Raw genomic sequence first — 21588 nt, 5'->3', positions numbered from 1 at the left:
AAAAAAAAAAAAAAAAAAAAAAAAAAAAAAAAAAAGTCATATCAAAAGAAAATTGCTTAGGTTTTAGATTCAAGGATTAGAAGATTAAGAGAATATAAGAGAGAATAAAGAATTTCCATGAAACACAAGTTGATACTTAATACAAATGTTACTATGTTTTTATTTAATATAGCATTTATCATCTGACTGCCTGGGTGAGGCAATATTCTGATCAAGAAAGCAATATAGTGCCTCCTCAGCTAAGAATATAGAAGAAAAGACTTAAAAGGTATCAAGAAGTCTGTGAAGCAAGCAAGGATAAGACTGCAGTGAGGGTTAGCATGCTTACCTGTTACCTAACTAGCRTGGATGCTATTAGTGCAGAAGACAAGGAGAAATGGATGTCACACAGACTGTAAATGTATATCCTGACCTGAACTGAACTCCACACTGTCATATCATCTCCAATGTGGTTATGCAAGCTAGTTAGATGAAAACTAGTGTGATTATGCAGCAACTCTGCAAAAACCCTTTCATTTGTAGTTAGACATACCAAAGGGAATCATCGTAACTGCTGTGCTGAGGCATCCATCCCTGTTTTGCCAAGCCAGAAGGCTGCACAAGAACAGGCAGAGGCTGCTGAAGATTGTTTTGTTTCCTGAAATGTGGGAGATGGCTATATTGGTTATTGCCTATAGTTTTAGTTAGCCTTAAGAAGCAAATAGCAAGGACTCTTACTGAGGACTCTAGAAGGAAACATAGGATCCTGCTCCTATGGATCTCAGGTGGTTAAATAGTATGCAAATATGAGTGTAGCATATTTTGCTGTTTTTATAACAATAAGGAGGGTGTTAATATCATTTTGTTGTAAATTAACAATATTTTGTTTTAGAGATTTTTATGGTATTGGTTTCCACTGTCATTGTCCCTGGGGAGTGTAATTGCAGGTTCTTAGGCAGACCTGCCAATATACTCACTTTTGCCATACAAGGCCTTATCTGCAAATGAAATAGTGAAAGGCTTTAGCTTGAGTTTCTCTGCGAGTGAGAGATCTGAGCAGATAAGAACACCACGGTAGAGGTGAAATTAATTTCCCAGCTATGACAACAGGTAGGTAATTAGGCTATGTCACACTGCATATGTGCAGACCCAAAGCTTTGATAGCAACAGTARGTTGACCGTCTTCAAGTTTTTTGTGCATATCTTTATTATAATGTGTTAATTCTAATGTAATCTATATCACTTTTTGGAGGAGGATTCTTATTTCTTAAAAGAGAAGGAAATGCATTACATGTAATAACTCAAACCCTTTCTGTCAGGGTTTGGACTCTGAACATGTAGAACTGCAGAACAAGTTTCTAAAACTTTAGCTGACAACCCAGAAAAGATGCCACTGCAGTTAATTTTATTGGRGCAGCACTTTGGATCATGGTTATGGGTCAGGACCCTGTTTTCTCTATTGCTGAATTAATGCAGAACCAAAAAGGCTGTTCCTGCCCAAAAGGATATTACACTCTAACTGTAAGATTAAAAACAAAGCTATAACAGAGGGATACAGACTGACAGAGCACAGGGAAGCAAAGAGGGCATAGATAACCATGCTTTTTGCACTAAAGTGGGCTAGGAGTATCAGCACTTATACTTCCAAGCTTAGCTGCAAGGCGTTAGATAGCCTGGAAAAAGATGGTAACAGTCAGCTTGCTGGCAGACTAGTAGTTACTTTAAATGCTAAGATTCTTTGTGAAGTGATGGTGTGACTAAATTAGATGATTTTCAGATGATGTATGTATTTCTAATGAGAATGTTTGTAAATTTATTTCTTAAATTACCTATATGTGTAGTCTTGAAGGTTTTAACTATAATCTAAAGATTAAATAAACTTTATATGAGAGAATTAAGAAATATCAGGCAATTTGCTTATGTTATTAATTTTTTTAGTTTAAATACCTTGAAAGTCTTTTCTTGGGCAAATTAGGATGATTTTTCTTCACTACAAAAGTATTAATGGCATTTGAACTGTTTATAAACATTTTGCTAGTCAAAAGCAAAAGCTTTATTAAAATATTTATCTAGATGCAGTACTTTGTAAGTGCTGACTGCCACATCCTGAAAAGTAGATATTTAAAATATCCCCATCTTATCCTTTCAATGAAGTGGGAAAGAAAAAAAAGAATACTGACTTGCAAAAGCAAGTAGAAAGACTTAAACTAAAATCTGGATCCCCAAGTATCTAGATACAGCCTTCTGACAAATTGCTGTTGAGAAGAGCTATGTGTGCTTTCCACAGAGAAGAATTTCCAGTACATTTCCTTTCTACATTTATCTGCCTTTTGATAAGTTAGACTACTTTTTGATAAATGAAGGAACTTATGGCCTAGTTTTGCAGTAACGCATGTGCATTTACCATTTACTCTGGAGCTTTTATGGAACAGTAAGTATAAATGTTTATAGAGAGTTGCCCAATCATAAAATATCAAGAGAAAGATGTTCCTTGCAGATGTGCTGATTTAGCTTTCAAGACAGGGTTCCTATATGCCAGGTCTCTAACTCAGGAATATGTCTCTGCTATCAGATAAATTTGTATCATATTATGCTGTGAGACTGTTGTAAAGGTATATTGCAAGGACCTCACCAATATGAATGAAAGCGCTGTCCRACTGTTTGAATTGCTCAGATCTCTGCAGATTAGCAGTTGTGTGCCACAAAGATGCAATTTGCAGTCTTATGCAGCAACAAAGCAGTGTTGTGGGAGAGAGGGACAAGTGACCCAAAACGTGCCCAGGTGACCTGCAGGTCCAACCCGCCAAATAGGGCAAACTCAGCAATCCAGTTCCCATTCCACATGGCAAATGGTCCTGGAGGAAAATTCAAGTAATAACCTTCAGGGTCATGTGGTGAATATGCCAGCTTTGGGGGATGGCCTTGGAGCTCCATTCAAAGGGATATATCTGCCCCACAATCCTGTCTCTTTACCAGAAAATGTTGTAGTCATAGGCCTGAAATAAATTCTCTGGAAAGAAAGTTCTTTGCCACATGGGAAGGAGAAGTGTAAGTAGTTAATTCACATGAACTGTCTACTTTAAGAAATATTTGAGACTTTGACTATGGAACTGTGGCTGGGTTGTCCAGCCCAGCRCAAATAAAGAGCAAAACTACTTCAGAAACAAGAAAAGAGAGTTAGGACTTCCTCTAGTAATAATGTTTGTCAACTGAGATTGTATCATTAATGTTTGAAGCATGAACATAGCATTGTAGCATGAACCAGGGGCTTGAAATTTGTGTAGCTCTTGGGAATTCATGTACATTACATTTTGGTGACTGTGTACCTACTATATTGGATTAGATGGAAGAGTTGCAAAATTCCAGCTTGTTCTTATCTGTGACTAATCAAAAACATATATATATATATAAAATAAACACACACACACACACGTATATATAAACATATGTGTGTGTGTGCGTGCGTGTGTATATCTTTTTCCAACATTACTTTCTAACAAAATGCTGATGTTGCAAGTATTTCATATCAGTCCTATTGCTTTGACACTTAAAAGTGATGAATGTGCCCCAGAGTGATCAACAGGAGCTTTGGAAATGCTACTATAATCCATGCACTCATATTGCCTTCACTAAAGTAGATTACAAGCTTCCTGTAGAATTAAAAACATCTCTTCCAGCACTTAAATTTTATGGCCTTCCAAAATTAAAACATTGATTATTTAATAGACCATATCTTACTGATGACAGGAGATTAAATTCTCCTCACAAAGGAATTTTGGTAGTATCTGAAAAGAGGCCTCAGTTTTACCATGGAAATATAGAAATTTTACTTTCTTGTTATAAGCAGGTATGTCAGATAATTAAAGCTTAATTGCCAGATCTTCTCCATTTATGTGGGCTCAGCTGTGTTTTTGTTGTTATCAACAAGACTACAATTATATCTTAGTATTTTTTTTTCTTTTTTAATCCCTTGAGAACCTCTTCTTATTGAAACTACTAAATTCATTGCATATTTATTGTGCCATGAAAACTTCATTTTCAGTGAGCACAATGGGTCAATATCTTGTTATGACTTTGTCAAGTTACATGAGTTTAAGCTCAACAAAATGTAATTATTTCTACGATAGCTTCTAAGAATATATTCAATTAGAAATACAACAGCGAATTTATTTACAAAGGGTATTAGCCCTTCAAAAGAATTACACGGGATATTACTATTCAAATTGTATTGATTTTCAGTAGACCTGGAGAAGGTTAAGCTTGTATCTAAAAATGCTCAAATAAAGGGAGTATACATTTAGTTTGGAAAACCTCATGGATTTGAAAAGCCTTTAAGACATCTGACTCTTTGCATGTCTCCATGCAAACTTTCCCTAAGAATCTAGGAGCATAATTTTGAGTTTCCTCTAGTCCTGTGCCCAAGAGAAAAGCCAGTTAATGTATTTTCAAAAGTTATACCATCATTTGAGGTAGCATTCAGAAGGGACCAGTAATGAAGGGACCATACCACTTACATGCTATTAACTACAAAAATTGGAGTATTTTGAATGTGCTAGCCTAGCAGAGTAAGGAGGCTTAATTTTCATCCTTTTTTTTCTTTCTTTTCTGATTACTGATTCTCCAAGTCAAAACTTTCTGAGATGATGTTACAGATGCTTGAAAATCAGTGGCAGAAGTCCTAATATCTGCCTTAGGATTTCATCTTACATATGTACAAATCTTAAGTTTTTCTTTATTTTATAGAAAAGCTATGTTCAAAGAGGTGGTCCAGATCTCAGCATTATTTGGAGCTTGTTTGTACCTTGGATTTTGGGTCATGTCCATCTCTTATTTCATGTGCTAATTTGGCAACAGATGTTATAAAAAATTTATCTAGTTTCTCTATGTGGAAATCAAATRGCATTTTTATTGAGTCTGTCCATACAGAGTATCCACTTAAGTTCTATTATGACAACAATTCTAAAATTTGCTGCTCTCTAATCCTCACTTATAATTTCAGAGAAATGTCATCTCATCAAGTTGTCTTTCTGAGAAGGGCATGGCTTTGAAACCCTCAACAATTGTTCTTTTCATTTCAAAATGTTGCATTTCTTGTCATTGCCATCCTTTGCAAGCTCACCAAAATATGCTGTTAATTTCACATGGAGGTGTTAACTGTGTGTAGCACTTTGTAACTTACTTGAATACATGATTTATTTTGATTTATGCACTAGGCTTTAAAGAGAGGAACATCTCAAATCTCAAATGTAAAATCTTCTTATATAAATTTGTCCCTATCCCCTCTAAGGATTTTGTTTACTTAATAAAACAGAGACATAGAATTTGACACTAGGTAGAAAAAGTTACTTTCTTGCTTCTTTTGCTTCTTTGGGTTTTTTATTATCTATAACACAGGCATTCATCAAGAAAAAGTGTATAAACTTTTCATAAATGTCTGCAGAAAATGTTCTGTAGCTTCCATCAGGATAATACCATATGCCTCAGTTCCATCAGCTCTTAAAAGTCCACAGAGTCCAGAGATTAAGTATCGTTTGCTTGTACAAGGTTACCTCTTCATTATCTGGACAAGGCAGTGGAAAGGATTATGCCCAAGACAAAAACAGGTGAAGACATTAAAATCTGCATACGTTAGATTTAGAAGAATACAGATAGCGTGTCATGAAGGGAAAAGAAAGGTGATGTTAGGGACTGTGGCGGGCAGGTTCCTCTGCGGGTGGCACTGACCTGAAGCACTAACCCCCATCTCGTTGCAGGCCTGGCAGTGCCCAGGCTGCAGGGTTCGGCAGTGGGTTTCACCCCCCAGGGTACCTGGGATCCAGACCCAGGGAAGCGGAAAGCAGCCGTCAGCGGCTTCCTGTGCCCCTGCCACAGTGAATCCAGACACAGGCAGCTGAGGTGGAACTGTCTTCTGTATAGCCCAAGCTAAAGCTATTTCTTTTGTGACTTAGAAATCTTCTTTTCTATATTTTGTGTCAAGGATTTCCCTTCATGAAACTTGGCTATATGGATTCTAAYAGAAGTTTCTGTAATTCTTTTTCACTATTAGTGTCATGGTAATAGCTATGCTATGTTTTTTTCTAGTTTTAAAAAAGTATAATTAAATCTATCATAATAAGGAACATGCTCGCTTAAGACTGATATTTTAAAAGGAAAAAATAAGAAAGCACRTTATTAGAATAGATTCTTTAGGGAATTAATTTAATATTTTTAAGGAGGGTTTTTAGTGCTCAAGAAAATGCTAATGTCTTTCCTTAATCAAATTTTTCTTTCTAAGTTTAAATCTCTATTGTTTATAGGAAAGCATGCTAGCAAAACAAAAAAACAAGAGGAGTGTATTAATCCTGAGTTCTTCATTGTTGTGCAGCCATTACAGTTATGTCTGTTGTTCTAATACAAAATTTGTTGTAGTCTTACTATCATGCACTGGCACTTAGCTTTTATTTATTTTGAACACCAGCTGATTCACTTCTTTCAATATAGCCTCTCGGCCACAGCTTTTCCTTTGTAGCTGTAGTTGTTGATATGCCATACAGATGTGTCTTTGTTTTCCTCTTACATATACAACATTGTTTGTTTTAATTTTGAAGTGAGCAAGGACTTATGCTCAGTATTTTACAATTCTGCTATGCCATTTTGGCATACATGATGGAGCTATCTTTCCATGGTCCTAGATCTAGCAGCTGTATGACACCTTCAGGATTGTGGGAGTTTTCTATATTTTGTATATATTTTCTAATCTATGTGACTGCAAAGAAAAACCAGGTTCACATTTTCCATGTCTCTATTRTTTCTAGTGGTCTTTAATCCTCAAACCATCTACTCTGCTATTGAAGAGCCTCCTGTAACATGTCAGGAAAAATTCTGTCGAAGATCAAACCTGTGAACAAATGGCCAGGTTTTGTGACAATTAAATGATAACAGCRTTACGTGGGATTAAGTAGGGGGCTATGGTGTGTTTAGTATATTCAYTATCAATCAAGAGATATGTAAAAAAGAGCAAAGGGTTTAGCTGGAAAAAGTTGCAGATGTCAACAATATTTTGGCTAGACAGGGATAAAAAAGACTTTAAGGACCTTGAGAAGAACTTTAATACCTTAAATGGTAATGCCATGAAGGCAGAGGCAATGAGTATTTAGTAATGCAGAGTCACGCACACTAGAAATAGAACAATTTGACCTTCTTACATGCCTCCGAACTTTGAATGTATTGTACACTTCAGAAGTTCCTAGACATTAATTGCAGAAAACTAAGTAGAAACAACCTAAAGAACAAAGCTGATGTTTAAATGTATAATGAACGATAGTTAGGGATTGATAAGGTATAATGTTTTAATTATACTGTAATATAAAATGATGGTATGCTCTTAATTGGCATACAGAGTTTCGTTCTGGTCTGCCCTCCTGAAACAATCCTTAACTATGGTGTAAGATGGACATTCAGAAATGGAGAGTTGATGGAAGTGATTGGGGCATGTAAAATCTGTCTCATAGAGACTGAAATCGCAAGCGCACTTACCCGAAAACAGGGAAGTTCAGTTACTTCTTCTGTCTTAGCAATTGTTTTGCCTTGAGATTTATTTTTTCAGGGTTAATAATTCAAGGAGGCAGCATAGAGATATAGGGTAAAATATTTGCTTCAGTGAGATCAGCATGAGTTTTGCAGTGCTTTCACCCTCTTAAAATTGAAATATGAGATAATCTTTTGTAGACCCAAGTATGCATCTATGTAGTGAAGGGGTCGTGTGATTTCCCACGAGCAACAACAGCTCATCACTGTCTTACTGAAGATCTAAAATGAGAACACCAAATGGTCATCAGGGACTGCTACAGTGGGAGCCAACATAGTTCTCAGAGCACATAATGATTTTCATTAAAAAAAACAGAAAGTGGTTCAGTGATGAAAGATCTTATTTCTCTTACCTATTTTTTTCCTTAATGACCCTACAGTCTTTACTGCAACACGCATTAACAGGCATACAATACACAGATTTCTGTATTAAAACTCAAGTCTATTTATATCAGAAAGCTATATGTGCTCCAGTTCAGGGTATATTTTTTTGTTATTTTTCATGGAATGTAGAGTTGGGGGGGGTTGTTGCTTTTTTTTGTTGTTGTTGCCTTTTGTTGTCCCATAGGTCTAGATATTGTTTGGCCCTAAACCATATTCGAATACCCTGTGAACACAAAAAAATGAAGAGAAGGGAGCAAATAGGCTTTCTGGCTGTTGCTGTGCCACTAGGTATACTTTAAGCCCCTGAATTTGATAGTGAACCAGATTTAAGAGAATATGCTTCAGCCTTTCTCTTCCAGTATTGTCACCATTATACATTATACTAATAGAGAACCATTCCTGCTTTCAGGCATTCTGGAGATACTCCTCATCTATACATCTCTGCACTTCCTTCCACAGTAGTCCAGAATAAACCAGGAAGTTTTGGTTTACCATCTAACTGGAAAAAATATATGTGTTTTCTAAAGTAAATGTTGTAGGTAATTAATGCAATTAATGTTTTTCAGTTAAAGCAGTAGATAATGCAATTATTTTCTAAGTTTGACTGTAGTACCAGCCAGGATTTTGATATGTTGAGTGTCTTGCATATAAAGCAAATCTGACTAGTAGTAAGGAACGAATATAGAAATTATACTGTTGTGCACAGTGCATGCACCAAATCGAGGAATGACTGAGTTTCTGAATGTCCAGTAAGTGAGGTAATCTGTTTTACAGCCAATTACAACACATGTCATCTACAGATGCTTAATAATTCTTTATGTTTCTACAAACACTGGAGCACTTCCCAGATGCAGGTAAATGAAACTTAAAAAAGATACTTTCAGCAATTTTCAAAGTAGCCTAATGGAATTAGACACCCAATTCCTATTGACTTTTTCCAGTTGAAAATCTTCCTCTTAATTGTGTTAATTGATGTTTTAAAATGTTTTCAAAGTTATAAGGCTATATATAGATAATGCTAATTCAGAACGAGACAATTTTCATATTGATAAATTCTGGGACACTCCCTCTTTGATTACAAGGTGTGTTTATTTTTCCCTTCTTCCCTGAGGGCAGAAATTAATTACTCAAGCTCACCAGAGAATCTGCTGAGAGCTGCTACCCAGGAGCCAAAAAGTAAAAGGCGTCAGTCAATCATGTTATCTCATGATTGTTTCTACCAGGCAATGAATTTGTTTACAGCCAACAGTTTCTGTTCTCCATTCCCACCTGGAAAAAGAATACTGTGATCAACAAAAATCTCAGAAGTATAATTGATCTGGAAGACCTTGAAGCACTTTTGATTATATGCTCTAGCTGAAACCTAGTCTTCTATTATTTCTTCGAAAGGTCCTGATTAGGATCATCTTTAACAGCCAAAATAGAACTGCGAAACAGTAAACGTGTTTCTATCTGCAAATTAGAGGAATATAATTATTAGGTTTTCACCTTCGGATATGAATTTTTTGTTCCAAACCTCATAGTCCGTCTCTGAAGAAAGTTACCTAGCGTTTGTTCCTTATATATCAAGCATTTTATAGCAGTTGCTGGGAGTGGCTCAACGAGAAGTCATTCATCTTACTGATTTAGATCATTCACCTGACCCACAGTTATGCTGTAGAACAAGAACAGACTTCTGAACTCCTCTCAAATATGATGTGGAGAGACTCCATCCTGGAAATAAGTGATAGCTGGTACCTATAAAATGTTAATATTGTATTTGGTACTTTGGTAGTAGAGATATGTTTGCATTATTATAGGAACTTTTACTGTTGGAATACAACATTGGCAATTATTTTTTTCATACCATATCTTGATCAGCACTAATGCATCCTTTAGGAACAATGATATTTTATTAGGTTTTTTTACTTTATGACCTTGAAAATAGTGTCCTATAGAGAAGATACCAGTTTATGGTATCTTTAACAGTTAAAGAACTGAGTCATCTACCTTTACAGGATAACACTGAGAAGGTAGTTGTCTGATGCCCCTAATGTTCTGTACAAAGTTACTAAAAGGGAACTAAATTTTGTTTTGCTTAATAGATGAGACTGAGCTGGAGATACTTGAAATTAGATGCAATATGATCCTGTATAACAATGAATGTGAAATTCCTTTAGATAACAAAAGGTAGAAAAATGGGACTACAGAGGCCAAGAATAGGTGGCATTTAGAATACTCCCAAGAAAGAGATTATCTCCTAGGAAACATTATTAATATTTCAGTATTCAGACATCACTGACAGTTATTTCAAATAGTTTATTTAGGTTTTTTCAATTTTGAAGTCTTTAATATACACAAATATATTCTCAAAACTTGGGTTGAATTTTATAATTATTTTTCTATATTATATTTAGATATACTATTATTAACTTGACTGCCTGCTGTGGGTTTTCTCAGGTTTTTATGTGTTCTATAATGTCTGCAATTACATTCCTTAACTTGAGGACAGGAATAGAATAAGCTGTAAAAAGGTCATATCATGGTTGCAGAAGGCAGTATAAAGTCAGAGAAACAGCAGTCATGAGCAGAAAGAGGAGCCAAACCAGCAGAAGACTAAGACATGGGTGCAACCCTGATAATATAACCTTAATAAGTGTAGGACTGTTTATATGCTTAAAGATTCTGCAGTGTTAGCCCTGATCGTATTGATTATTTGTACGTACACTTAAATAGTGCCAATTAGCGTTCATCAATTACTGCTGCATAGACATCTCTAAGAGGCACTAGGATTCATCAAGACTGTGAATGGGACATAACTGTCTTATCTTTTGCCCTCCCTGGGCGATTACTGATAATACATGCTGTCACTACTGGTAGTATAGTTGGGTTGCTGATATCAGTTAAATGACTACCTTTCCTTCCATTTTAAACAATTAGGAGCAACAAATGTAAAACAACCTCATGTGATAAATGCTCTGCTTAGGCAAGATCAAGGAGATATTCGTATGTTTTCTTGCACGCTGGCAAGGTAAACCAGCCCACTCTGTACTTATGAGAATGTGGAGTCATTCATTTCATTCATTTCATTTGTGCATTTCGTTAAGTTCTCTGACCTGCAGCGAGTGGGTTGGCAGGATCATGGCTGGACTTAGGTGATCACTGCCCAAGCCTTTTGGCTTGCGTATCTCTGTAGGATAGCATGCAAGGTGGTCTGGAGTTGAGGATGGCCCTGTACGATAGCACTGCTGATAGTAATAATGACTAAAAAATCTGCTTTAGGAGGTAAATAGAATTTACAGACTTTTTCCCCAACCTAATTAGAAGTGTTGGGATAGATATTTAAAATCTGTCACCTGCTTTTGCAAATGTGTACAGGGGTATTTCACCTGCTTCGTGCTTGGATTCAGCCACAGTGAAGAAGTGGAAGTTGAATGAAGTGAGAGTGGTATGAAGCTTCAGAAAGTGATTCAGTCTATCAGTGCATACGTGACTTGATATCAAGCCCTCAGCTCAGGATGGGGGGATCTCGCACTAATTTTTCTAAAAGCAAAATCTGTATGCTGGGCATATTTTGTTATGATCGTTCTACCTGAATATTCAGGAAGCATTCCCACTCTCTAAAGCAAGCTGCTTTACAGGCAAAACTGGGCATGGTAATTGAATTTTATCTTTCCTTCTTTTATCTTGTTTTTGTAAAGCATTGTGTATACACAACTCATTCAGGTTCTTTGTTATCCTTTTCCAAAGAGGAAATTGCATACTTTTGTCTCTTTTGTTTGTTTGTGTTTAATATCTATGAAGCACTTATATAATTCTACTTTTTCTAGCAAACGTACACTCATTTAGCAAAGTGAAAAGAAAGATTAAATGAGTAATTTTGAAAATAGTCAGTGAAGCATCTTTTGAAAATTAATTTTGGTTTGTGAGTTGTGCTTAGTTTTCTGAATCTGTTTTTCTGTAAAGAGAAATATGTAAAAGCTCTAAATATGTAATTACTATTATAGCAGTTTAGTCCTAGAATTTCCAAAAGCTTTCCAAATAGTAATTAATGGAAAGAATGAAATCGAAGTTGCATTCTTGCTGCAGTGTTATTAGGTGATGACTTTTCTGTGGCTTAATGGATTTTGTAAGTTGTCTAATTAGATCTATAATAAGTAATTCAAAAACACTTGATTTCCATGCAGAAACCCCGTTCTTATCGTAAGTACTCATGCATAGAAATAAATACTCTAGAGACATAGTCCTTTACATGCTGCATAACTTCCTATACTGTAACGTTCTTTTTGTTCTTGGAATTGTATGAGGAATGCAGTGTCTTCTAACTCAGTATTTTTATATTGTTTTACAGAATGTGAAGTTTTCACGGTGTCAGTGTTCCTTAATAGTCTCTTTTTATACTTTGTTTTTCAGGTTGGCTTCATGAGCTAGGAAAGCGTATAGAGTCTCCTTACTATGACAATAACACATTAGGAGGCCCATCAATCAGAAGTGCCTATATAGCTGCCCTATACTTCACCCTCAGCAGCCTCACCAGTGTTGGGTTTGGAAATGTTTCAGCCAATACTGATGCTGAAAAGATATTCTCCATTTGCACAATGCTGATTGGGGGTAGGTATAAATGCTAAGCATCTTGTAAAAAGTTGTGGATTAGGGATGAGAAAAATAAAAGTTGAAACTTTGCAATATTTCTGTTTAAAAAGAGCAACAAAGTTAATTTAAAATGGCAAAGGAAAGAAATAGTTTTGTGGTTGTCACATTGAATAAACTGTCATTTATTTGGAAATATTTAGAAATATTTGCAATCTTCACAGTCTCCAAAGACTGTTCTCACCCCCAATAAAATACGGCTCATCCTATTATGGTAATTACTGAGTCATCCATGGGCTAGAGGAGCACCTGCGTTTTGGTCTTGTACCACAGCTTTTCCAAACGGTCACATAATTGGTGCATGTTCAGCCCCAGTTCAGTCACTTCAGCACCTCTCGGAAAGATGATGAGGAGAGGTGGGCAGCCAAAACAACGTATCTGGCATGGGAGCTGTTGCATATGCCCACCTGAAGGGCTGTCTCGGAGAGAAGATGGCAGAGAGTTCAGAGCTATGAGAATCGTTTGAGCCATAGATGGCTCTATATCTTAATGAAAAAACAGTTTAGTTATCACTAAGTAAATTTTACTGTAACATTGCTTCAATTAGCATTAAAATTGCAATACTTTTGTCATATTTCATGTTCTTAGTTTCTTTTTCATTTACCCATGTTAATTACTTTAGTATTATTTTTATTTAATTAGATTAATTACCTTTTCTTATTGTTGGGGAAAACAGTTTGCTCTTTGAGGTCACCTCCTCTCTGCTGAGTTACTTTGTCACAGCTAGTAGGTTGGTGTCATCTGCAGAGCTTGGTAAGTCCAAGCCAGTGCAGGAGGCAACCAATGCAGAAGATACCTTGCAGCTCTTTGCCTTCATCTTCTCCAAACAAAAAAAAAAAAAAGATCTGTGCTATTTCATAATGTGTGCTTCATACAACTTAGAGATGACATCGTGCATGTGAAGGGCAAAAGGCGAATCACTTTTACAGCACCCTCTCCTTCATTTTTTCTCTTGGGGCCCTAGAATTAGTAGCAAGTGTTTTTACCATCCAGCTTTTCTCCAAGGTTAGTCTGCAAGACACTGGTTGTGAGTTTTGCAGCATAAATTTTCCTGTCAGAAATAAATTGGTAACTTGACACTCAGAAGTCATGGAACATGATGAATATCCAGTAAACTATATTTTTGCAGCATCCAGTGGTACTAAAAAAAATGCTCAGTGAATTATTGGCCTTTTTCCCTGTCCTGAAAATGAGTGGCAGTAATATAATTAATCATCCAAGAATGATATCATTTTGATTTTGACAATGTCATAAAAACACAAGAAACTCATTAATTATCTTTGATGATGGTATAATGTTATATAACATAAAATATAAAGTGGTCCCTGTGAAATAGGATTTTCATTATATAAAATCTGTTAAAATGAAGAAAGGATTTTTGTTTCTATTAAGAAATCAAGAGATATTCTGAACATTGATGAATATTTAATTCACTTTGATACAGCAGAGTTTCTGCAAACTTAGTAGTATAAAAGAGTGTCAAAGTATCCTACATCCATTATTTAGTGCATTTATAGATTTGTTTTTCATTTCTTATATTACTGAGAGTTACATCTAGTATGCTTGTGCACTGAGCAATTGTGAGGAACTAGTGGGCTGAAAATAGTAAGAGGGAGCTGAAAACTGAAAAATAAAGTTACTCAGAGGCAAATGGGCAGAAGAACGACTTTACATCTGGGAGAGTCCGGGAAGCAATACACATCCAGGTAAGAAAGCAGAGCAGGCAGGTTTGGAGGAATTGTGCTGAGGAATTCTATCTGAGTCCTTATTTGAGGAAATCAGGAGTTAGCACCATACAGCGCCAACTGATGAGCACACATCAGTAAACTCTATTAGGAATAAAATACTAATCTGTATTATTTTAAGGTATGAGGTATTTTCATTTCTTAAAACATGTTTTGGTGTGTAGTTTTTGCTGATCTTTAATTTTCCAATACTTCAATGTAAAAATGATGTAAAGAATGTCTTAAGAAAAAATCATATAAAAAGTTTACTTAATTCAGCAGATAATTCAGAGTTAATTCAGCAGATAAACAATTTATATTCTTGTCTTTTGCCTGCCTTTAAGTATTTGTTCTTGTTATGCATGAATTTGACAGTTACAGGTTAGACAAGTAATATTGTAAAGATAAACCATCTTATCCTATGGAATATTTCATCTTAAAATTGGGGAGAGAAGTTAATCGTTAGCCCTTTAACCAGAATTTCTAGGGCATCCAGCTTCTGCAGAGTATAATTCGGAACTGTCCTCCTGCTCCTTGAAGCTGTCTTCAAGGAGCAGCTTGTGCTGCCCTGCATTTGTCATGTTCTTTCAGCAAGGCATTTACATTTTGTGTGTAGAGGAGGAACAAGCAAATTTCTTCTGCGCTCAGGATCAGACCAGCCCACCTCCTGCCTTGTGCTGCTGAGTTTACATCCTGTTACTTATCAGTCTTCCCTCATGTGTAAGTGATTAAAGTGGCATTTTTTAAGAGGCACTACCCAGCCTAGTAGCTGTGGTCCCTTCTGGGATCAAAGGTGTTCCTCTGTTCTTTAAACGATAAAAATGTGAGTTAGAATATCCATGAGAATCAAGGCTGCTTCATGAAATACAGTTCCTAGACATTATTAACTTATCTTGCTTGATTTTCAAGCAAACTAACTAATAGATTTCTTATAGAAAGTAAAATGTTCTGAATTAGCGAACACCAAATCATTTCATTTTAATATCTCAGTTAATCACCTGTAAATCTCATTCCTCTGTTCACAAGGTAATGTGAAGGTGATTTTATTCATGGTCTGCGAAACTTTAGTGAGGGGCATTGCTCACTTACTAATGATGTTTTATTTCAGAAATGTATAGCTAATTCAGGAGTACAAAGCATTGAATGTGTACTTTAATTCTGTACTCTCTTCCTGTTATATACTGTCATTTTTGAAGCTGTTGAAATTTGAATTAAATGTCTTGCATTTTCTCTTAAAGTACTTTTTGAAGTATGAAGTATTGATATATGAAGAAGAGGAAGAGAAAATGCACGATATCATGCACATAGACTCATATGGGTTTTAATGTATTAGGTTTCAGCATTGTCGCTCTTACAGAAGAGTGGCAAATATTACTAATGGACTCCTATTAGCTTCATATCGGCAGATCACCTCTACAGGAATGCACACTGTAATGTGAAATTACATCAGAGCAGAGCGCATTGTCCATTTTTCTCAACTCCCTTCTCAATAAAAACATAAGTATTATTACTAGGTCCTTTATGTTTGACTCAGCCTGTAAAAATTTCCTACTCTCCAAACTAAAGAATCTTCTGCATGTTCCTACCATGTAGAAGCATGATTAACCACCAAAATGCATTCTTCCCTCCTGCTGTTCCTCTCATCTCCACTCACCCTGGACTTCTGTAAATTGCCAGACAAGGTCAGCATCTTGTTCGTCCTGTTTATAAACCTCTTCCTTAGCTGCTCTGTGGAGTCTATCTGCTTGCTTTCAAGTGCTGTAAAGATGGGTGTCCCTTAAGAGTAATAATCAAGCTCTTTAATGGTTTTTTCGATAAACAATTTGTAAATGTGTATATTATATACCTCAGGTCAATACCACATGACAGACCATCCAGTCGTGATTTTTTTCCCACTGATAATCAGCAGGTACATTTGTGCACAGACAAACAGAGACAAACCGTATCTGAAAGCATTCCTTCAATTTTGCTTCTGGTCTTGTTATTCCCAAGCCAGTCTCTAATTGCAGACAAATCCGTCTACAGCAGAACTTACTAATAAACAAGTTCACAACATTTTTGACCTCCTCAAGAAACATAAGAAATCAAGCTGTCAGTCTGAATGTATTTTTTTGTTTGTTTGTTTTTAGCCTGAATTTTGACTTTCTGGTTTACAATGTTTCATCTATGTTTGTTTGTTAACATCCTACTCCCTAGAATATGATACATGTCTGAATATAATTTACAATCTCATTCCACTGCACTTGGGTCCTCATTATGTGTAGATTCGTATATGCTTTGAATTTGTATTTTTTGTGTGAATTCTCTGAAATCTAACTCTTATATTCTATTTAGCTAGTAACTGAACATCTGAGTGTAGTTTTCATACAAATGAATCATTCTGCATTATTTGCTGAGCTTGCCTTCTTACATGTGTTCATCTGTTGCCTTTTTTCTTGGACTATAAACTTAATTTGGCTTGGACATTCCTTTGTTTTTTATCTGATGACCATACAGCATTAGGTGTGGTGCTACCCCATTCCGTAGCTACGACTACTAGTGACACAAAATAAATAATACTATGAGTACTGATGTATACTTCTAGTAGAGTCTAATACTCAAAAGCTTTGCTTTATCTTTTAATCAGGAAACACTGCTTTTCTATGAAAATTGTTTTTTCTTTTCTATGTTACATTTTAGTGTAGAGCAAGTTACTCACGCATATAACTTCTGTGCTCCCTAGCTTTGATGCATGCCTTGGTGTTTGGCAATGTGACTGCCATAATTCAGAGGATGTACTCCAGATGGTCCCTTTATCACACAAGAACCAAGGATCTAAAGGACTTTATACGGGTCCATCACCTGCCACAGCAGCTAAAGCAAAGGATGCTTGAATATTTCCAAACCACATGGTCTGTCAATAACGGGATTGATTCCAATGAGGTAAGCAAAGGAGTGCCAGGGGTCGTGTGTTTGTTTGTTTTGATTATTGACTTACCTTGGGGGTTATTTTGAATTTTCTCTTTGTGATGCTGGGTTTTGTGTGAAGTTTTGCATTAAAAGAAACATGCCTAGAAATAAAGGTGAGTTATTTCAGGAGGGATGTACTGCTGAAGCATCCGTTTTGGAACATTGTATTATATATTCAAATTTCAACAGAGCCAGCTAAGTTCCTCATAATTCAGAAACACTAAGGAGTCATTGATTAGAAACCATTTGGGTGATGCCGAAACAGTCTAGTGAGTTCTTTACTTTTCATTAAACACTAAAATGTTCTGTTGTTGTTGTTTTTTCAAGGAGAGACTTCTTTACTGTCCTCTCCTCCATCCTGCATTTTCTTCTTCTCTTCATCGAAATCCTGTAAATAAGTGGATTGACCTAAAAGATGCTGTCTTGTTGTTAACATGTTATTTATTTCCTCTTATTTTTCACTAGTGACTAATATGTGAAAAGTAACAGGACAGCAAAAAGAAAAGACAGATTTCTGGTTGTGTATTTACTTGCTAGTTTTAAATGACTTGGCTAGGTAATATTTTATTATACTCCAGAAGAAATCATGACTTCTCTCAGCTGGAGTTCTTGTCTGAATGAACCATTCCCTTCAGATACTGAGTTGTTGTTATATATGTCATTATAAAATTCAATAGCCTCTAAAAGTAATGTGGAAACAAGAAAAAAGATTTGGGGTTAAAAACATTTTTTTTGATGTGGTCTTTTTGTGATGGGAACAGCACAAAAAAGGGGGATTTTCAACAGCATCCTAGCAATGGAAGGAGCCTAGTGAGATTCTCAAAGCTACAAAAAACACTTAGCTGTGCAAGCTTTCATAGATCTGGTTAAGAATTAACTTCTGTTTCTGTACCTTCTGCACCTTCAGTCCCATTGAAAGTCGGTAGCTACTGAGCTAGAAGAGCAGCCTCTGGAGACACCATCAGTATTTCATACTTTGCCTCCCATCCAGACAAAAAGCTTGACTAAACTGACTTGGTCAAGTGTTAGCAGGCTGTATCATTCAGGTGCGAGATCCCCTCAAACTAAGGAAGAGGATACCTGAAGATTTTATGGTGCCTTGACAAGAGAAAATATAAGATTTTAACAGTTATATGCCATTCTCAGAAGATTGTCTCTGAGCAGAAAGATATTCCTCTCAATTTTGCTGTCCTGCAACAGATACTTTGTAAAACCGATAAAAATTTCATCAACTGTTAGTCAGCCTGCAGTGAGAACTTGTCTAAAATTAAGACCAAAGAAAAACAGGGAAATTATATAGATCTTACTTTCAGTTTCCATAGGTTTTTCCACAGATGGAATGGAGATGCACCTTATCTCCATTCCTTTCCCACCTCTTCAGTGTCCAGTAGCAAAATCATAAAAAAATAAATAAATAAATAAATAAAATAAATAAAAAAGAGGCCTAGTGGTGGTAGATGGACTACATAAAACCTTTTTTTCCCATAGAATTCCACTTTCAGGTGTTTTGCCACAAAAGAGGCAATATAATCTGTTAAGGAATACTATACAAGCAATTTTAAAGAAAATCAAAGCTTAATTTATTTTTGCAATATTTTCAGTGTATATGCCACTTTATAGGAACAGTTTTTGTCACACAAAAATAAAATCTGCAGAACAGCCTACCATGCTCTGACAATCCAGAAGAACTCAGAAAAAGTTAAACTGTGCAAAAAGAGTTCTTACACAAACTGTTGTTGGCTTTTTTGTCTTTTTTTCATAAAGGTAAATATTTTTTGTGTTATTTTTGAAATTTATCAGTGTTTATCAGTCTAAAGATTTATTAAGAACTAAGACATAAGTATTTCACTTTTTTAAAAAAAAAGGAGAGAGAGAAAAGAAAACAACAAGGGGAAATCTTTGCATCAGTACAGTATGTGCAGGCTACTAAATCAAATCACTTCTGTGAAAGACGAAAAAAGCTCTTTTACACTTAACGTCACCCATTTTTCTCTTTTTTGGACAGCTTTTAAAAGACTTTCCTGATGAGCTGCGTTCAGACATCACCATGCACTTGAACAAGGAGATTTTGCAACTCTCCCTTTTCGAGTGTGCCAGCCGTGGTTGCCTCAGGTCTCTGTCTCTGCATATCAAAACCTCCTTCTGTGCTCCCGGGGAATACCTCCTCCGGCAGGGAGACGCCCTGCAAGCGATCTACTTTGTGTGCTCAGGGTCCATGGAAGTCCTGAAGGACAGCACGGTGCTGGCGATCCTTGGTAGGTTCATGGTTATAGCCTAGGAGAGAAAGGAAGGCCCTCAAACGTAGAAAGTAAAGACTGATGTCAATGAGAAAGTACAGACATCTCCAGAATATCACTTAGACCACTGTTAACTGATTGTTTAATGTATCCTTGCCGTCTGAGAAAGAATTTGTTCGTATTTGAATCTGCTCTTCATACTACACAGGTATCCCTAAATTTTTTAGTTTAAACTTCCTTGTTTCTTACCCTAAGGAACCTTCAATTGCTAGAGTGTTAGCTGTGTAATATTTCATTTGTAGCCTGGTTTTCTAACTTTTTATGCTTTCTGCTTTGTATATAAGGAGATATCTACTAACTTTTGATACAATTTGCTCCTTTCGACCAATCTGGTGGCAGTATTGATGCCTCAGAGTATATCGAATATATATTCCTAGACATTTTATGAAMATTGGCCACCAGGTCATGCTCACAATAATGCTCTCCAGTGAGAAAGGAAGCAGTGTGAGCCTACTCTCATACTTCAATGAATGTGTAGATACACACACAGGCATTTAGTGAAAAGCAAGCGTTGTCGGCTCTACTGGCACTGGTGGCTCAAAGAGCTACTTTTGTAAGCTAAGTGATGCTGCCAACAATCATCTGAGTTTATTAAAACAGAGAAAGACCAGAAGTTCTGTTCTAATAAATTCTGTTTAGTTGTTGTCTGCTAGATGAGTACTTTGACTTATCTAGAGTCAAGTGTCTCTATCTGTAAATTTCAGTAATAAGCTCAGTCCAATGACTTCTAAACAGATTCACTTTATCTTCAGCTAAGGGACCATCAGACTTTCCTGATTTAATGTTTATAAAGTGTTCTGATAAAGTAAGGTGTAAAATTTTACTCTAAATGTAAGGAATTATTTAATAATGATGTAAATACTTTTTGTGGATTTAAATGCATTTTTCTGTCTAATAACTTTTAATGTTCTTATAATGCAGAATTAAAATGAACATTTCCTTTCTACTTTCCTTCCTGTTTTGTGGGATTGTACTAGACTACTGATAATGCTAGCTTCTGGTCTTCTGTAATTGAATTTCCTTTATTTTACTAGCATTCATTTGATTGGTCTTTTTTTAGAATATAAAAATAATATATATTTGTTTCATAACTCTTTAATTCTGCTAGATTGAGAGTTGACATCACTTTATCACTCATTTGTAATTAGGAGGTATAGAATGCCTACATTTTATTGGATCAGATAAATCAAAGCTATAAAATATGGCTTACAGAAAACATAAGTTTAAATACAGCAAAAGGTCAAGAGCTGGCCCAGTAGAATTAAGTTCTCCTTAATGATTACATTTTCAGGCATTTCTGAAAATGTTAATGAAAACATTGATGTGTAATGGTGGCAATGACAGCAATGAGAAAGATTAGTGTATTTCTGAGAAAAGTTAATAAAATCACAATGCAAAAAAGAGCATAATACAGTGGAATAATGTTTCTTTACAGTGAATGAGAGCTTGATAATTCAATTAACGTCAGCAGAAGGTAGATGTATCAAACTTGTAGGTCCCTGTGAGAATGTGTTTCATTGCTGTGATACAAATCCAAGAGAGCAGGTTATTCCCTGACAATGTTAGATGAGTACTCAATGTTCCCAGACTACTATTTCATAACTCTCATAATTCTAGTTCCAGTAGGATAGTGTTTGGTTGCTGAACTGTTCTTCATAGTATGCAATATGGTTGCAATGCAACATGAGATGATCTGATAAAATAAAGCTGTTTTGATTCCCCTTTAAGCTATTATTTGATACATTATAATGATGATTATGATGATATCTTTTATAAGGAAATATATTTTAGCATAGCATAAATATACTATTTGAGCATACATCTTAGAGTTGTTTAAAAGTATTAGCCATAACTGRTTGAAAAAATATCCATAAAGAGAACAAATTAGTAATTTAGCATGTCACARCTACATATCAGRCAGCTATTTCTGCATAAACCCTTATAAGTCTTTTCTCCAATGGAAAAAATATATATAGAAAAAAAATCTATTAAGATTAATCTTTTATGACTCTGTTTAAGTAGCAAATGTTGATATTCAAGATACAATCATTTTACTCCTG

The 21588-nt window shown here is 35.7% G+C and overlaps 1 protein-coding gene across 1 annotated transcript in view; it reads left to right on the top strand.

Annotated features, from left to right (window-relative positions):
* KCNH8 (potassium voltage-gated channel subfamily H member 8) overlaps positions 1 to 21588 on the top strand; it is a gene marked incomplete at its 5' end in the record, with an annotated part of 94554 nt that overhangs the window by 36477 nt on the left and 36489 nt on the right. Inside the window, 3 exons of the mRNA XM_085308248.1 lie at positions 12322 to 12519; positions 17005 to 17204; positions 19237 to 19486. Coding sequence (XP_085164374.1) covers positions 12322 to 12519; positions 17005 to 17204; positions 19237 to 19486 — 648 coding nt within the window. The remainder of the gene's footprint in view (positions 1 to 12321; positions 12520 to 17004; positions 17205 to 19236; positions 19487 to 21588) is intronic.

This window comes from Rhea americana, unplaced genomic scaffold (assembly GCF_003343005.1).
Source record: "Rhea americana isolate MKP2758 unplaced genomic scaffold, rheAme1 scaffold_271, whole genome shotgun sequence".
NCBI lineage: Eukaryota > Metazoa > Chordata > Aves > Rheiformes > Rheidae > Rhea > Rhea americana.
This window is presented reverse-complemented; position numbering and strand designations above follow the sequence as displayed.